Here is a 17,936-nt window from a genome sequence, read left to right as displayed (position 1 = left end):
GCCGGGTGTGGTGGCACATGCCTTTAATCCCAGCACTTGGGAGGCAGAGGCGAGCAGATCTTTGTGAGTTTGAGGCCAGCCTGGTGTACATAATGAGTTCCAGGACAGCCGGGGCTACAAGAAGACTCTCTCAAAAAGACAAAAAAAAAAAGTTGTTCTTGGGGCTGGAGAGATGGCTCAGTGGTTAAGAACACTGGATGTTCTTGCAGAAGACCTGGGTTCAAATCCCAGCACCCACATGGCAGCTAACAACTGTCCATATCTCCAATTCCAGGGGACCCGACAGCCTCTTCTGTCCTTCGCGGGCATTGCATGACATAGGTAGGTGCACTTACCTACATGCAGGCATAACACTCATACACATAGAATAAAAATAGTAGGGGCTGGAGAGATGGCTCAGTGGTTAAGAACACTGAATGTTCTTGCAGAAGACCCGGGTTCGAATTCCAGGACCCACATGGCCGCTAACAACTGTCCAGAACTCCAGTTCTAGGGGGTCCGATGCAAGTCCCAGCATCTGCATGGTGGCTAGCAACTGTCCATAACCCCAGTTCCTGAGCATACAATGCCTTCTTATGACCCCTGCAGGTATTGCACAACACGGGTGCACTTACACACGTAATAATTAAAAATATTAAAAAAATAAATAAAAATAATAAAGAAAATATAAAAAAAAAGAAAAAAGTTGTTCTCAGGGCTGGTGAGATGGCTCAGCAGTTAAGAGCACTGGCTGCTCTTGCTGAGGACTGAGTTCAGTTTCGAGCACCCACATTGCAGCTTACAACCATCTGTAGTGCCATTTTTAGGAGATCCAACATTGTTCTCTTATGGGGTATTACACACGAGTACACTTCCATACGTGTAAGCAAAACACTGTTTATACACATAAAATAAAAATAAATCAAAATATGTTTTTTTAAAAAAGTTGTTCCTTGACTTCTATGTGTGTGCTATGGAATGTGCTTTCTCTCTCTCTTACACACACACACACACACACACACACACACACACACAATAATTGTAATAAAAGTCTAGATCAAATGTTATTTTAAAATTCCATGAATATAAAAAGTAGAGATACCAATATTATTATTATAGCACTCGTGTTCTTACTCTTTTTGTTTCATATTTTATTAAAATAAAGGAAATCCAGGTATGGTAGTAAAAGACTTTAATTCCAGTTATTCTGAAGAATTAAGTGGGAATATCCCGAGTTCAAGGCCAGCCTGGACAACACAGTGAGACTCCCATTTCAAAAAATAAAAAAATAGAGGGCTGGAGAGGTAGCTCAGTGGTTAAGAGCACTTTATGCTCTTCCAGAGGACCTGAGTTGGGCTCTCACCACACACATCAGGCGGCTCACAACCTCCTGTAACTCCAGCTCTAGCAACATACATGTGGCATTCACCCACACAGACATACACATAAATAAAAATAATAAAAAAGGTAAATCTTTGAAGAATAAATAAATAAATAGGGATGGTAAGATGACTCAGCTAATAAAAACACTTGCTGACATGGCTAATGAGTTCTATCCCCAGGACCCACAAGGTGGAAGGAGAGAACCAACTCCGTCATTATCAGCTGACCACATTCACACTGTGACAGGCATACACACACACACACACACACACACACACACACACACACATTGAATAAAGGTAATAGAACTTTTTTTTGGTCTTTTAAAAAATATTATTTTTAGGGGCTGGAAAGATGGCTCAGTGGTTAAGAATACTGGTTGGTTTTACAAAAGACTCGGGTTTGAATCCCAGCACCCATGTGGCAGCTAACAACTGTCTGTAACTCCAGTTCCAGGGGATCTGATGGCCTCTTCTGACCTCTGCAGGTATTGCACGGCATGGGTGCACTTACCTACATGCAGGCAATACATGAATACACGTAAAATAAAAATAATTTTAAAATTTTTATTACTTTTATTTTATGTGTACGAGTGTTTTGCCTACATGTGTATAATTGCACCATATGTGTGCAATGCCCTGCAGAGGCCAGAAGAGGGTGTTGTTTGAACCTGAGTTCTTAACTGCTGAACCATCTCCCCAGCCCCATCTTTTTTGGTCTTTTTGAGATAGGGTTTCCCTGTAGCTACAGCTGGCCTGGAACTCGCTATGTAGACCAGGCTGGCCTGTGTGAGATCTGCCTGCCTCTGCCTCCCGACTACTGGGATTAAAGGCATGTGCCATCTCCCAACTATAATAGAACTTCTAAAACAGACAAAAGAAATGAATAAATAAAGTGATACAGATAAAGCTGATATGCCATTTCTCTTTCTGGATTCATTTCCTTCTCTGAGGAGCTTTTCTCATCCTGTTAGTTTATGTATTTATTTTGTTTTTAATCTTAATTGTCAAAAAACAAAAGTAAAAACAAAAATCAGACCTGGTGGTGCACACCTGTAATCTCAGTATTTGGGAGGTGGAGGCATGAAGATCAGGTGTTCGAGGTCATCCTTGCTATGTGAGACTGTCTCAAAACAGTAAAAATGAAAAATTGAATAATAAATTTAAAAATTAAAAAACATAATTGCGCCAGGCGTAGTGGCGCACACCTTTAATTCCAGCACTCGGAAGGCAGAGGCAGGTGGATCTCTGTAAGTTCAAGGCCACCCTGGTCTACATAGTGAGTTCCAGGACAGCTGGGGCTACAGGGAGACCCTGAACCAGTGTCCAGTCTACAAAGAGGAGGGTCAACATAGAGGAAACATTTCCTCCATGCTTCCAAGTGAAGCCAGCCATAGTTGAGCAGGACCTTTGACTTATCTTCACATAGACGGAACTGGTAAAAGAAAGAAGCCAGGGTCTCCTCCCAAGCCCATGTGACCCCTGAGGAACAGATCCTCAACCTTAAGAGTAGAAATAAATTGTTTTATCTGGGCCAACTGTAGGGTCTTAAACACCCAAAAGGAAAGTATAACCAAAGATTAATGGGATCAATATAATTTTTAAGAGTCTATATGTACAGCTAAATGCTACATAACAAGAAACAATGCCAGACAGGCGATACCTTCTTTTGAGTTAATGGCCAAGGTGGCACAAGAGACTCCCAGACAGTAACCCAGCATCTAACTAGGGAAATGAACAGCAGGCCCCAATCTTATCTAAAGGAATATTGACAACTGATTGCTGCTAGATGAGGAACAGCTGATGTTCCTAAAACTAGGATCTCTAGCTAGGCTGACTAGATTCAGCAGTCAGAGAAACACTGGAGAGTGGCTGGGGGTGTCGACAACATAGTGGACAGTAACAAGGATGACAGAGTATGTGGGCTACAGTATGTGGGAGGGGGGAGGCTATGGGAGGGTGCCATTTGGGAAGTGGATATATAGATGAATAAGATTGTGTGGGGTGTTCTGTATGATATACACACAGAAAAATCAACAAATTATTTAAAAAGACATATTTGAGGAGGAAGCATAAAAATTTACTTCATGTTAAATAGTAGAGGTGATAAACATTACCAGTGAAATCTACCTGATGACTTTATATCCATACTCAGGTACTAAGGATCTGAGTGTAACTGACTGTGACTCAAAAAGGCAAAAAAAACAAAAAACAAAAAATCATAATTGCTTTTAAGGAACAAGTGGTACATGCATGTGGTACAGAATTGAAAAGGAACATTAAGCTCCGTGTGTGCTTCCTGGCACTCATTTTCCTTCCAAGGCAGCCACCAGCTCTGGGTTTTGTGTGTCTGTTTAGAGTCTGGGTGTGAGTGTGTCCTTTGTCACTCTTCTACCCTGGCAGGTTCTGTATCCTGGAGACTGCTCTCCACTTGTCTGTCTATTTAACAGGGCATACTGGACCACATTAGACATCATTCTATTTCAGTGTACATAGTTCCACTCTGAATTGTGTTCTGTTACATTGATTGTAGTGTGTGTATGTTGGGGGCCGGAACCCAGGACCTCACACATAGTAGGCATTTGCTCCACTGAACACACATCCTGGCCCCTGATATGTGTCATTTTATTTAGCTCCTCTTCTATGAAGAATTGGGCTCAAGCTGTTTCTCCTTTTCTTGCTGTTTCAGACAATGCGACAGCGAATAATCTTATATATTGTCTTTGGGAACTTGTGAAGTAGAATTGCTGCCATAAAATATTTATTCCTACTGACAATATATAAAAATGCCATTTTCTCCCCATATGCTTAATGGTTCATTATTTTCAAATGTTTTAATCTTTTATCAGTCTAAAGGTTAAAAAATTAAATCTTGGTATGGTTTTATTTTGCATTTATTTTAAGAATGAGTTTCAATAGCTATGTTTTTAAAGGTCATTTGTCTTTTCTCTGTGTGATATTTCTGTTTGCCAGTCATTCTACAGGATTATGAGTTTCTCATTGATTTGGAAGAGCTTTGTGGGTTTAAGGAGATTAGCTTTTTATCTGCAGTATACACTTGAAATGTATTTTCTCAGTGTGTTGCTTTTCATATATATATATTTGTCCTGCTGATTTGTCTATATTTTTTCTGGCCTTTTATTTAAATCTTTTATTTTATAGCTTCTAGGTTTTTGTGTCATGCTTCAGAATGCCTTCCTTACTCCAAGGTTTTAAAAAGCATTTCCAAAGAATGAGGTGGTGGTTTGCAATCCCAGCCTTTGGGAGGCTGAGGCAGGTGGATTGACACAAGTTTGAGACCAATTGAGTTCTAGGCCAACCAAAGTTATGTAGAGCAACCCTATTCTAAAAACAAAAAACAACTGGGAATGGTGGTGCATACCTTTAATCCCAGCACTCAGGAGCAGAGGCTGGCCTATCTCTGAGATCAGGGCCTGCCTGGTCTACATAGCAAGTTCCAGGCTATATGGGGCTACAGAAAACCCGTCTCAAAAAAACTGAAACCAAAACAGCAACAACAGTAACAAAGCAAAAACAGACACAGGACTGGAGAAATGGTTCTGTGAGTAAAGTACTTGCTATGCAAGCATGAGGACCTGAGTTCAGCTCCCCAGAATGCACATAAAAAGCCAGGAATGGAGGGGTATGCCTGTAATCCCAGCACTGGAAAATGGAGACAGGAGAATCCCATGGGTTTGGGGGCCAACCAGTCTACCTAACAGTGAGCTCTAGGTTCATTGAGAAACCCTGTCTCAAAAATAAGGTGGAGGGCTGGTGAGATGGCTCAGGGGGTGAAAGTGCCTCCTGTCAATTCAAATGATCTAAGTACCGATTAGGTAGACTGGTTGGCCCCCAAACCCATGGGATTCTCCTGTCTCCATCTTCCAGTGCTGGGATTACAGGCATGCCGCTCCATTCCAGGACCCACATGGTGAAAGATGAGAACTTATTCTAACAAGTTGTCCTCTGTCAGATTTGGGCCATGGCATGTGAGTGCTGCCCGCACCAAATAAATAAATAAATAATGAAACAAAATTTTTAAAGAAAAAATGGAGAGTGATAGAGGAAGGCACCTGATGTTAACCTCTGGCCTTCACATACATATAACACAGGCACACACAGACACATAGACACACAGACACACATCCTCGCCAAAGAAACAAAACCCCCTCATTTTCTTTTCTTCAAGTACTTTAAAAAATTGTAGTTATTTCTGATCCATTTGGAATTTTCTTTCTTTTTAAAAAGTTTCTTTGTATTATTTTTTAATTATGTGTATGTGCTTGTGTATAACTATGTGCATGTGAGTGCAGGTGGAGGTCAGAGGCATCAGAACCCCCCAGAGCTGGAGTTATAAGTGATTATGAGCTGCCTGATGTGTGTGTTGGGAACTGAACTCAGGTCCTCTACAAGAGCAGTCAGGCAATCAGTGGTCTTAACCACTGAGCAAGCCCCCCTTTCACATATTAAATGTATTACTTAAATAACATTCAATAAAATTCATCCTTTTTTCTTTTTTCTTTTTTTTTTTTTTTTTCATCTTTTTGAGAGGGTCTCCCTGCAGCTGGCCTGGACTCACTATGTAGACCAGGCTGGTCTTGATCTCGTAGAGATCCACCTGCCTCTGCTTCCTGAGTGCTGGGATTAAAGGTGTACACCACCAAGCACCATGCACCCCTATGCCCGGCCCTTTGTTTTGAGACATGGTTTCATGTAGCCCAGGCTGGCATCAAATTTGCTATGTAGTGTAGGATGAATTTGAACTCCTGATCTTCCAGCCTTTACCCCTCCCTCTCATCCCCCAATGCTGGGATTTCAGGTGTGCACAACTAGGCCTGGTTTATGTGATGTTGAAGATTAAATCTAGGGCTTCATTCATGCTAGGCAAGCACTCTGAGTTATATTTCCAACCCTGTGCTTCTTTTCTGCATAGTTTTGAGAATTTAGACAAAATCATAAAGTTCCATGTTATTAAAAAAAAAAATTAAAGCATAGAGTTAGCCAGGCATGGTGGCATACACCTTTAATTCTAGCACCCAGGAGGCAGAGGCAGGTGGATTTCTGTGAGATGGAGGCCGTCTTGGTCTACATACTGGGTGCCAGGTCAGCTGTCTCAAAAAGGAAAAAAAAGCATAGAGTGGCCACCATATTCCAGATAGAGAACAATCCCATCTGCTTTTATTTTATTAATGAAAAATTTTTGTTACGCTTGTGTGTATGTACACACACACACACACACACACACACAGGCGTGCGCGCGCGCGCGGGCGCGCGCCACAGAAGACACATGGAATTCAGATAACTTTCAGGAGTCACTTCTCTCCTACCATGTGGGTCCTGAAATTTTGGACTCAGGTCACCAGGTGTGGTAGCAAGCAGTTTTACCTGCCTGTGACTCCCCATCTGATTTTAGACAGACAGTCCCCAACTTTTAATGGTTCAATTTAAACAACTTTTCATTGAAAGGATGGTGCAGAAGTGACATGCATTAAATAGGAATCATATCTCTGTTTTGAATTTGGATCCTTTCCTAGGCTAGCAGTATGTGGTCTGATTCTCCAGATGCTGGGCAGCTGCCATGAGCCACAGCCCCCATTCAGCTATTTGATCACATGGAGAAATATCAGACGTGCTACAGCATGCTGTGTTGTTAAGCTAGGCTGCTCAGTAGTTCAGGGATTTAAATGTATTTTCTTCTTAGGGTATTTTTATCTCATGATAAGGATGTAGCCCTTTCATAGTCAAAGCACATTGCACATCCTCCTCTCTGCACTGGCTACCCACTGTTCTTTTCCTATTAAACCCACACATTCAGAATCTCTAGGACTGGCTAAAGGTTGGTTCCCCAGGTGATTATGATTTACATCTGGGGAGTAACCATTGCCTGAGGATGTTGTGTCATAACCTGGCAGGAATTTTCCTGGCATCTTGGAGTAGACTTGGAACTGTGAAGACTAAGATTAAGGCCTCAAATTGGTAAAAATAACAGCTAGTCTTTCCCGAGAACTTATTACCTGACAAGTACTGTGCTGAACACATTTATTATGCTACCTCTCACACTTCCCAACAGTTCTGTAAGGTAAACGAATCGCCTCCATTTTACAGATAAGGAGACTGAGGATAGAGATAAAGTACTTTGTCCAAGACCACACAACCAGGCTATGGGGGAGCCAAGATCTGGACCCAGGCAGGCCATTCGAAATGTCCCTACTCCTTACTCCTGTACTCTATTGCCCCCCCCCCCAGCCTGACAGTGGGACAGTTATCCTCATTGGCTCTCACATCCTCTGAAGATTCTCCTAGTACAACTTCTTGCTTGGGATGTTGGTATTCCTAAAGTAGGGATGATTCGGGAGGGACCGTGAGAGCAGAGCACAGAGCAAGCTCTGCTGCTGGGATAAGTAGGTCAAGACCTGGGTTGGGGAGGGGATGCAGAGAGTGGGGGTGCAGGGGAACGCTGAATGTTTCTGTGCTGACAGCATCTTTCCTTCCTCTGCACTGGACAGAGCCTCTTCTGTTTCTCTTCATCTGACCTCCTGTTTACTCCTCTGGCTCTGGAGTTCCTGGCTCCTCTGATTACCTCTTCTTAAGCCCCTACCTCTTCTTTCTCTGCCTCGGCTTGGTAAGAGGGACAAGGGCTCTGAGGGCTGGGTATGGGGAAACATCTCCTGGTTCTGGTGAATGGGTCCTGGAAGTGGGTAGGTCCCACAGGCCTTCAGCATTGGAAGAGAGAGGGCTGTGGGAGGGTTTAGAAAACACCCTGAAAAGGTAATCCTTGCGGTTAGAGGCCCTATCACTTCCCAGAAGGGAATTTGGAAGTGGCCACTGTCTTTTAAGAACTTTAACTGAAAGCTGGGCGTGGTCCTTTAGTGCCAGCACTCAGGAGGTGTAGACAGACAGATCTCTTGTGAGTTCAAGGCCAGCTTGGTCTACATAGTGAGTTCCAGGCCAGCTGGGGCTACAGGGAGACCCTGTCTCAAAAAGACCAAAAAAAAAAAAAAAAAGGAACTTTAACTGAATCACAGTGTTCATAGTAGTGCATGAATTGGACAAGGTGAATGCACTTGTGTAACCAGCATCTGATCAGAATCTGATCAGACTGTGCCTGGCAGCTTTGGAACTCCTCTCAGGCCCTGTTCTAGTTGGCACCCCTGGAGTGTAGGGGAAGCATATTTTTGGTTCTGGCATTTAGAGAGGGTCTAGGGGTACTTAAATGTCCTGTAATTGTAATACATGGGACAGATCTGGAGATTGCCCTGTCTAGGTGTCCTGTTGAGAAGTGGTATGCCAAAGACCTGAGGGACAGGGACTGCAGCTGTGTTAGTGAGAGGGGTCTTCACAAATATGCCAACTCTGTCACCACTCCAGGCCTCCGAAATGCCCCTCGTTGCTGGGCAGTGATCCAGCCCCTGCTGTGTGCTGTGTACATGCCCAAGTGTGAGAATGAACGAGTGGAGCTGCCCAGCCGTACCCTCTGCCAGGCCACCCGAGGCCCCTGTGCCATCGTGGAGAGGGAGCGGGGGTGGCCTGACTTCCTGCGTTGTACACCTGACCACTTCCCTGAAGGCTGCCCGGTGAGTGCTCTGTGGGGCAAGATAAGTCGTCTAGTCTGCCACAGGGCAGCATTGAGCAGGATGCAGGGAAGCCAGAGCCCTGTCTCCTGGGAGACCCTGAGTCTACAGTCACAGGACCCATGAGCCCCACACCCAGGCTGGAAGTCATTGTCTGGCCTAATCTATTGAGGCTTCTCTGTTGACCCAAGGTAATAGGTTCAGTAAATATTTTCTGAGGGCCCATACTGTTAGGTGTTAGAGGAATCATGAATGACAAGAGCTTGTCTTCAGGGATTCCATCATATATGTAGAAGTCAGGGCATACACACACGTGAAACAGCTAGAGGCAGGAAGGCAAAAGGGGTGTGAGTTAATCGTGGTGGGAAAGGAGAGCTCTAAAGTGATTATAGTAACAGGATGAGAGTGATAATTCTAATTATTATTTACTACATACCAAATACAATTATAAACACTTTAGATTACTTATTAATCTAATCCTTAGATCCTACTAGTAAGGTAGAGGTTTCTCTCTCATAGATGGGGAAATGGAGATACAGAGAAGTCAAATAATTTGCTGAAGATTGTACAGCCACTGAGTGGCAAGGCTGGGATTCACATCCTACAAGTGGGCTTCCAGCCAGTATGCATGCCCCTGCCCCTTTTCCCAAACAAGTCTCAGTCCTGATTTAAATTTCCTCTTGGTGTCCCCCTTCCTTGGTGCCAGAATGAGGTCCAGAACATCAAGTTCAACAGTTCAGGCCAATGTGAAGCACCCTTAGTGAGGACGGAGAACCCCAAGAGCTGGTATGAAGATGTGGAGGGCTGCGGGATCCAGTGCCAGAACCCTCTCTTCACAGAAGCAGAGCACCAGGACATGCACAGCTACATTGCAGCCTTTGGTGCAGTCACCGGCCTCTGTACCCTCTTCACTCTGGTAAGTGGTGCTTCAAGGGCAAGGGTGTGAGATTGACAGAGCAAGGCTAGGCTGTAGAGGGAGGTAACATTGTGGGGAGGTTCCTAGGGAAGGTTATGGAGGGTCTTGGGTTCAGGTCAGGATATCTGCTGCAGCAGAACAAACCCTCACTTGGCTGAATGGCCACCTCTCCCTTTAGGCCACCTTCGTGGCTGACTGGCGGAACTCAAATCGCTACCCTGCAGTTATTCTCTTCTATGTCAATGCGTGTTTCTTCGTGGGCAGCATTGGCTGGCTGGCCCAGTTCATGGATGGTGCTCGCCGAGAGATTGTCTGCCGAGCAGATGGCACCATGAGATTTGGGGAGCCCACGTAAGTGTCTTGGGAACCCAGAGGTAAGGGTAGGAGGAAGAAGGCTGTAATGTGCGTTTCCATGAAAGGAAGAGATTGGACTTGAAGGCGAGGTTTCTGGGTAGGATGCAGCATTGCCTATTGCACCCAGTGCTTGAGACCTTTATTTAGTCTCAGGGCCCTGACTGCCCAAGTGTCTGAGACCTTGACTTTGGCCTCAGGACTCTGACTGTGTCTGTTCAAAGAGGTTTACCCTGGGGCCTCTTTAAATCTGACCTGTGTCCCTAGTTCTGGGGACCCTCCAGACTTTTGCAGAACAGGGCCTGGGGACAGGAAGGAGAAACCTGGTAGAGGAGTACAAAGTGACTTCACCAAGTGACATCTTTTGTCTTCACAGCTCCAGTGAGACCCTATCCTGTGTCATCATCTTTGTCATTGTGTACTATGCTCTGATGGCTGGGGTGGTCTGGTTCGTGGTCCTCACCTATGCCTGGCACACCTCCTTCAAAGCCCTGGGCACCACCTACCAGCCTCTTTCAGGCAAGACCTCCTATTTCCACCTGCTCACATGGTCACTGCCCTTTGTCCTCACTGTTGCAATCCTCGCTGTGGCCCAGGTACAGTGACTGGTAGGGGACTGGGAACCTGAATGGGGTGAGCTTGGAAGAGGGGCCAGTGACTAACTATCCCTCTATGCCTTCCTGCTATAGGTGGATGGAGACTCCGTGAGTGGTATCTGTTTTGTGGGCTACAAGAACTACCGGTACCGTGCTGGCTTTGTACTGGCCCCCATTGGCCTGGTGCTTATTGTAGGAGGCTACTTCCTCATCCGAGGTGAGTGACCTGGCCATGGCCAGCCAGGCAACACAGTGTGCTGAGTATTTGCTGTGTGGAAGAGGAGCTTCCAGCTCTGCTGTCTTCATGCTGAGATAGCACCGAGGGCCTTGGTGCAGTGAGGAAGAGGGTGAACCTCTAGGCAGCTACAGGACCATCGGTCTTGCTATGGGACAGCGCCTTTGTGTAGGGCAGAAAAATGTGCCAATTCCTCCAAAGCCATGGCCAAGGCTCCTGCTTCTTCAGGGGAAATTGGGCTGGATTCCAGCTTCTGTCAGCCCTTGGCAGGGTGCACTTGTATGATTAACACCCTGGGTAATCTACCTGGTCCATGTGGACCAATTTGGGGCCATTGCTTATGTGTGCTCACACTAATTTTATATATACTGTCAGTCTTCTGGAGCTTGGTTTCCAAGTCATTCCAACCCCCTAATATACACAAACAGTTTTCACAACACATACAGATTTACTGGTCCCTAATTTCCCTGTCTCAATCTGCTACTCCATGATAAGCCTTGGTTTCTAGCTCATTTTCCTTGGTTTTTCTTTGTCAGTTTTGGTTTCTTTCCACTGAACTGTCAGCCTTCTGTTCAGCCTTCTTTCCTCCTTTGCTGGCACAGCATCTGAGTCTCTAATATATGTTTCGCATCTGTGCCATCCCATACAGTAACCAGTAGCCACAAGTATTATAACTCGTCCAAACTGAGATGTATTGTAAGTTGAAGAAACATATGGCATTGGAAACAGCATCAGGAAGAGGGAAATTAAAAAGCATCTCTAATAAATTGTTATATAAATTAATGTTGAAATGATTATATTTTGGATACATTTGGTTTGTAAAATATATTTAAATTGTTGCACTTTTTTTAGTAAGTGGCTACTTACTAGAGAGCTTAGGATTATATATGTGGCACACAATGTATTTCTATTGGACAGTACTGTTTTTGGTTCTATTTAATGCTTTTTCCACCAGAATATCTTTGACTTGGTTCCCTCTCTCCATCCTTGTCTGTCTAGGCTCTTCCCCAGTCACTCCAGCCCATGGCACATTTGCTACCAGCTGTTCTCATTTTTCAGTCCCCCAAGCTTTAAGTCCAGGTGGATGTAATTAGGCCTAAGAGTCCAGTGTCACGGGACCCCGCCAGCCCAAGGAGAGTAGCCTCACCCCTGATAATGCCTTTCTTTGTGTTTAGGAGTCATGACTCTGTTCTCCATCAAGAGCAACCATCCTGGGCTGCTGAGTGAGAAGGCTGCCAGCAAGATCAACGAGACCATGCTACGCCTGGGTGAGTGGTGCCCAGGAGACACTGGTCAGCTGAACGCAGAATCCTTTTGAAGCTCTGGGACCTCCAAGATGCAGAAAAGCAGTAGGTCAAGTTAGTGTTCTTAGGACAGAGCCAAAGTATAGGTTATAATAGAGGTGGCAACTGCCTGTTAGAAGGGCTTCTCAGATGGAAGAATCCAGGTTTGTGCCAAGAATACTTCCACAGGCTCACTTCCCTCCCATGTGGCCTCCCATAGTTGCCCCTGGGACCTTTTGGATGCATTTTGGAGGACGCAGTTCTTGACCTTAGCCCAGCACATAGTCACTCTAGACTCAGCTGTCTTCAGCCCTCGGCAGGGCAATCACCCTCCTCCCCAGTGCTGCTGCAACGTCTGTGTTGGTAATGTCCTGCTCCTGAACTCCACAGGTATTTTTGGCTTCCTGGCCTTTGGCTTTGTGCTCATCACCTTCAGTTGCCACTTCTATGACTTCTTCAACCAGGCCGAGTGGGAACGTAGCTTCCGAGACTATGTGCTGTGAGTGAGGGGCCCAGGGCTTGTTGTGGCGGTGATAGATGCTGGTGCCCCTGCTGTGAGGCAGCATCCCCTCTGCTGTGCTGCAGTGATCTTCCAGGGTTCTGCCTCAGATGTGACTGACTAGCTTTCACACTGCTGTTCAACTCCACATGTCTGTCTGCATCCCCTGAGTTGTCTGTCTGGTGTGTTTGTAACTGTTTAGAAGCCAGTTTGAGCTTTGGTTCTTCTGACTGATTCTAGGCTAGCTACAGAAGTTGAACTCCTTCTGACTCTGTGAACCTTCTATGGAGCTCTCTGTTGTGGGTCTCTGCACAGGAGTAGGTACTCTCTATATCTGAGTAACAGTCTGCTCAAGTTTGTTCGTTTTACCTGGACTTTTGTGTTTCACTGAGTATGAATCAGAGCAAGCAAGCATCTCAATTGTTGAAGGAAGAGCAGTGCCTGTTGCTACCAGGGGCCACGTTAAAATGCCCATTAAAAGGGGCACCTTGGGCTGGACAGATGGCTTAGAAGTTAAGAGAAGACCTGAATCTGGTTCCCATCACCCACACTGGGTGGCTCACCACTGGTTGTCTGTAACTCCAGCTCCAAGGTATCCAACACTCTCTTCTGGCCTCTGTGGGCACCTTCACACATGTGGCATACACATAGACACACATACATTTAAGTAAAAATAACTCCTAAAAATTTTGCTAAAAATGGCAGGAGAGAGAAACACTTGTCCTGATTGCTTCTGGCTCATTTGTAAAGGTTTAAGTCTGGGAAGCTGCAACCCACAACAATGCTAGATTTCTGTCCCAGAGGTTTGTTGTAAGGTCCAGACATCAATAGTTTATACCAGCTCCCTAGATGATTAAGAGTGTCATCAGGGACTGGTATTATAGCTCATTGGTAGAGCTTAGCATGTATAGACCTAGGTTTGATCCGTACCAACACACACACACACACACACACCCGCTTAGCATGTATATGTATGAGGCCTAAGTTTAATACCCAGCACCAACACACTACACACACACACACACACACACACGCTTAGCATGTATATGTATGAGGCCTAAGTTTAATACCCAGCACCAACACACTACACACACACACACACACACACACGCTTAGCATGTATATGTATGAGGCCTAAGTTTAATACCCAGCACCAACACACTACACACACACACACACACACACACACACACACACACACGTGCGCACTCACACACACTCTCACACGCACAACCAGAGAGCACAGTGAGAATTGTGCAGTGGGACTCAGCTCTTTCCTAAGTTTTTGGATTTATATCTGTGTACTTTCCTATTAGATTCAGAAAGCCTCAGCTATTGACTACCTCTTACCATAGGTGCCAGGCCAATGTGACCATTGGGCTGCCTACCAAGAAGCCCATCCCTGACTGTGAGATCAAGAATCGCCCTAGCCTCCTGGTGGAGAAGATCAACCTGTTTGCCATGTTTGGAACTGGCATTGCCATGAGCACCTGGGTCTGGACTAAGGCCACACTGCTCATCTGGAGGCGCACCTGGTGCAGGTGGGGTCAAAAGCTGTCTAATCCTATCCTTCCTGTCTCACTCTGGGCCTCATATCCCCACTTTAGGCTTGTCCAGTCCTGCTTCCAGCACACAGCCTGGGGCAGCTGTTAGCCAAAGCACTGCCCTGAGCTGCTTAGCTCACCACTGCCATCTAGTGACAGCTCCTGTCTTCATGCAGCCTGAGCCTGGGCTAAGTGGAAACCAGCTCATGAAGTCTGAGAACTGTGATTTGAAAGCAGGGGCCCACAGGAGCCCTGCATTCTAGACATGCATCTTTGCAAGGAATGCCTCGATTCCTCAGAGTCCTCAGAGGACTTCAGGTCCTTGAGCCTGCTGTCCTGGAGCAAATAGAATCCCAGGTCTTTTCATCAGACTTGAAAGGAAGCAGCTGCTCCTCCACTTCCCAGTCACACCCTTTCTGCTCTCAGGTTAACTGGGCAGAGCGATGATGAGCCCAAGCGAATCAAGAAGAGCAAGATGATTGCCAAGGCTTTCTCTAAGCGGCGTGAGCTGCTGCAGAACCCAGGCCAGGAGCTCTCCTTCAGCATGCACACTGTCTCACATGATGGACCTGTGGGTGAGCCTCAGCCCATACTCCCACTGAGTCAACTTAACCCCACAGTACCAAGCTCTTGCCCTCCCAGGGTACATGGACTGTTTGGCATAAGGTGCCCCCTACTGCTTGTTTACACCTCCTTTTCCAGTCTTCTAAATCTTGGGCCCTCTTCCCATTCTTCTCTCTGCATGCTTGCTGGGGCTGTTTCTGTGAGAACTCTACTCACTCTCCCTTCTTCCCTTTTTTCTGTAGTGGCCCTTTTGGGCCAGAGTGAATCAGGGTGCCGATACTAGATTTCTGGTCTCTGGTTAGCCTTTATGGGGCCAGAAGCTGCTTCCCTCAGATTCTGAATGGGCAGAGATTATATTACAGGGTAGACTTTCTTTCTCTGCCAACTGCAGTGGGAGGGTCTGGCTAGGAAGGATGAATAGTGATACATAAGGGAGAAGTAACTGTTCCTTCTTTCCCTTCATCCCCAAAGCGGGTTTGGCCTTTGACCTCAATGAACCTTCAGCTGATGTCTCCTCTGCTTGGGCCCAACATGTCACCAAGATGGTGGCTCGGAGAGGAGCCATACTGCCCCAGGATGTGTCTGTCACCCCTGTAGCAACTCCAGGTATGAAGGCTGTAACTTCCATAGGAAAGTGCGGGAGGGACACAGAGGCTAGGTACTCCTGGGAGCGGAGCCTACAGTGCTGCCAGAGGTGGAGAAGGAAAGAAAGGCCCCAGAGGATTTGAAGTGAGAGCTAGGCTTTGGGAGCCTGGAGTGATGGGAGCTCTGGGAAGGGAAAGGTGGCAAGGATGAAGCTAGGGCCCCAGACCATGTTCTCTTTCCCCTTGACAGTGCCACCAGAGGAACAAGCCAATCTGTGGCTAGTTGAGGCAGAGATCTCCCCAGAGCTAGAGAAGCGCCTGGGCCGGAAGAAGAAGCGGAGGAAGAGGAAGAAGGAAGTGTGCCCTCTGGGGCCAGCCCCTGAGCTTCACCACCCTGCCCCAGCCCCCATCACCAGTGCAGTTCCTCGGCTGCCTCAGCTGCCCCGGCAAAAGTGCCTGGTGGCTGCAAGTGCCTGGGGAACAGGGGAGCCCTGCCGACAGGGAGCCTGGACCCTGGTCTCCAACCCCTTCTGCCCAGAGCCTAGTCCCCATCAAGACCCATTTCTCCCTGGCACCTCAGCCCCCAGGGCCTGGGCTCAGGGTCGCCTCCAGGGACTGGGATCCATTCACTCTCGCACCAACCTGATGGAGGCTGAGCTCCTGGATGCAGACTCGGACTTCTAAGCCTGCAGGGCAGGCCGTGGGACAGGAAAAATGAATGCATACCCTTCCATGGCTCTTTTTCCTGAGAGCACTCCTGGGGGCTCATCTGCCAGAGAAGCTGTGGGCCAGGCGTAGACCTAGAAGAGTTCTGTGTGTCTGACTCAAAATAGCAGGACTGTGGGAATGAGCTGAATGTAGCCACTGGTAGGCCTCATGCTAGGGGCAGGGCCCTGCAGCTCAGGGTCTTTGTTTCTGCCCCACCAATTGGAGTCTGGGTGGCAGTATCAGTCCCCAGCAGAGCTTGTACTAGGGCGGGAATGGCAGAGGCAAGGGTGACAGTACCCAGAGTGGGTTTTGGTGGCCAGGGAGGCAACCAAACCCCATATCTGGCATCTGAGGGCTAGTTGCCTTTTTCTGTGCCAATGGGTGCCCTTTTCTGGCACTCTCAGACCAAAAGTGTTTATTGTGATTTGTCCTTTGTCTAAGTGGGGACAGGATTCCCTCCTTTCTCTTCCAAGTGGTTGTGATGCTAGAAGTGCCTATTCCCATAAGGGCCATAACCTCTCAACAGATGGCCCTATCTGAAACCCATTGTTTTCATGTACCCACCCCTTTCAAATCTCAGTTCCACTAGACCAATCTCTTCTTGCTTCCTGTTTGTTGATTAACACCCCCAAACTGCAGCAAACACACACATCCTGAGCTCTGTCTCCAAGTGAGAGACTGGTTGGGCTCCAGAGCCTTTGCTTGGCATCTAGTAGAAGGCAGATAAGAGCCAGCAGGCCTCTGAGAGACACGTTTCTTCCTCATATTCATCCAGTGGGGATGAACCCTCTGACTTAAGGGGCTATCCTGGGAAGCTGCTGTAGCTTTAACCAGGCAAGAAAGCCTCCTCCAACTAATACAACTGGTGGGAGGGGAGATTCCCTACCTTTTCCAGTGACTAGCCATGTCCCCAGTGCCCCATGTTCAAGAACCAGACAGCAGGAAGCCTTAGAAGCAGGCTGGGTTCCAGGTCAGGGGATCCATATGGGAAGAAAAAGTATAAACAGTAAATAAAACATTTTTGTGTAAGCACATGTGTGTTTCTTTTCCCTAACCCCAGCCCTACCCTGTGTACCTGGTCCTAATCTTCCATATACTCCTGAGGCTTTCCTGACAGGCAGAGGGCTTGGGGCTGATGAGGTCATAACTGACAGCCAGATGTTAGGCTGCTTCAGCTTGAAGTACTGGTTGCCCTCCCCAGCTAAATGGACAAAAGCTTCTCTGTGGCCACAGCTACCTCCCTCATCACCGAACATAAGATAAAGGACAGAGCTGCAGTGTGCCCCTGGAGTGACCAGAGGAAGTGTTTCTCTGATGATATGTAGATGGACACAGCTCCTTGTGCCAATCCTGGGTCCCACCTTTTCGGGGGGGTGGGTATGCTCACCATTTCCTAATAGGTGTTGTTTTGGGTGCGTTTGGATCCACAGCTTCCACTGGGCAGTCAAAGGAATTCAAGTCAAGGGAAGCTTATTAGTTTCACTTCCTCAAAATAGCAAGAAGAATAGGATTCAAGACTATATGAAAAGGAGGTCTGTGGAAGAAAGGCAGTGGGACCCACAGGCACGAAGGATAGTGCGGAATGTTGATCTGACGTATGTGGCATACCACTTTTTAATCCAATTTATGTGCTGGAGACACAAAAAGTGTGACCAGAGCCAGGTTGCGGGGGGCGGGGGGGGGCATGACTAACATGCAGATTTTATCCTAGGTACCCTGTAGCT

The 17,936-nt window shown here is 46.7% G+C and overlaps 1 protein-coding gene across 1 annotated transcript in view; it reads left to right on the top strand.

Moving 5' to 3' along the window:
- Smo (smoothened, frizzled class receptor) overlaps positions 1-17,241 on the top strand; it is a 27,579-nt gene extending 10,338 nt beyond the window's left edge. The window contains exons 2-12 of the mRNA XM_008846366.3: positions 8,730-8,935; positions 9,639-9,848; positions 10,027-10,199; positions 10,576-10,795; positions 10,889-11,012; positions 12,206-12,298; positions 12,704-12,812; positions 14,168-14,353; positions 14,783-14,931; positions 15,392-15,526; positions 15,755-17,241. Of these exons, the coding sequence (XP_008844588.1) occupies positions 8,730-8,935; positions 9,639-9,848; positions 10,027-10,199; positions 10,576-10,795; positions 10,889-11,012; positions 12,206-12,298; positions 12,704-12,812; positions 14,168-14,353; positions 14,783-14,931; positions 15,392-15,526; positions 15,755-16,188 (2,039 nt within the window). The 3' untranslated portion in view covers positions 16,189-17,241. The remainder of the gene's footprint in view (positions 1-8,729; positions 8,936-9,638; positions 9,849-10,026; positions 10,200-10,575; positions 10,796-10,888; positions 11,013-12,205; positions 12,299-12,703; positions 12,813-14,167; positions 14,354-14,782; positions 14,932-15,391; positions 15,527-15,754) is intronic.
- The last annotated feature ends 695 nt before the right edge of the window (positions 17,242-17,936 follow it).

This window comes from Nannospalax galili, unplaced genomic scaffold (genome assembly GCF_000622305.1).
Source record: "Nannospalax galili isolate Female #2095 unplaced genomic scaffold, S.galili_v1.0 scaffold660, whole genome shotgun sequence".
In the NCBI taxonomy this organism is placed as follows: Eukaryota; Metazoa; Chordata; class Mammalia; order Rodentia; family Spalacidae; genus Nannospalax; species Nannospalax galili.
This window is presented reverse-complemented; position numbering and strand designations above follow the sequence as displayed.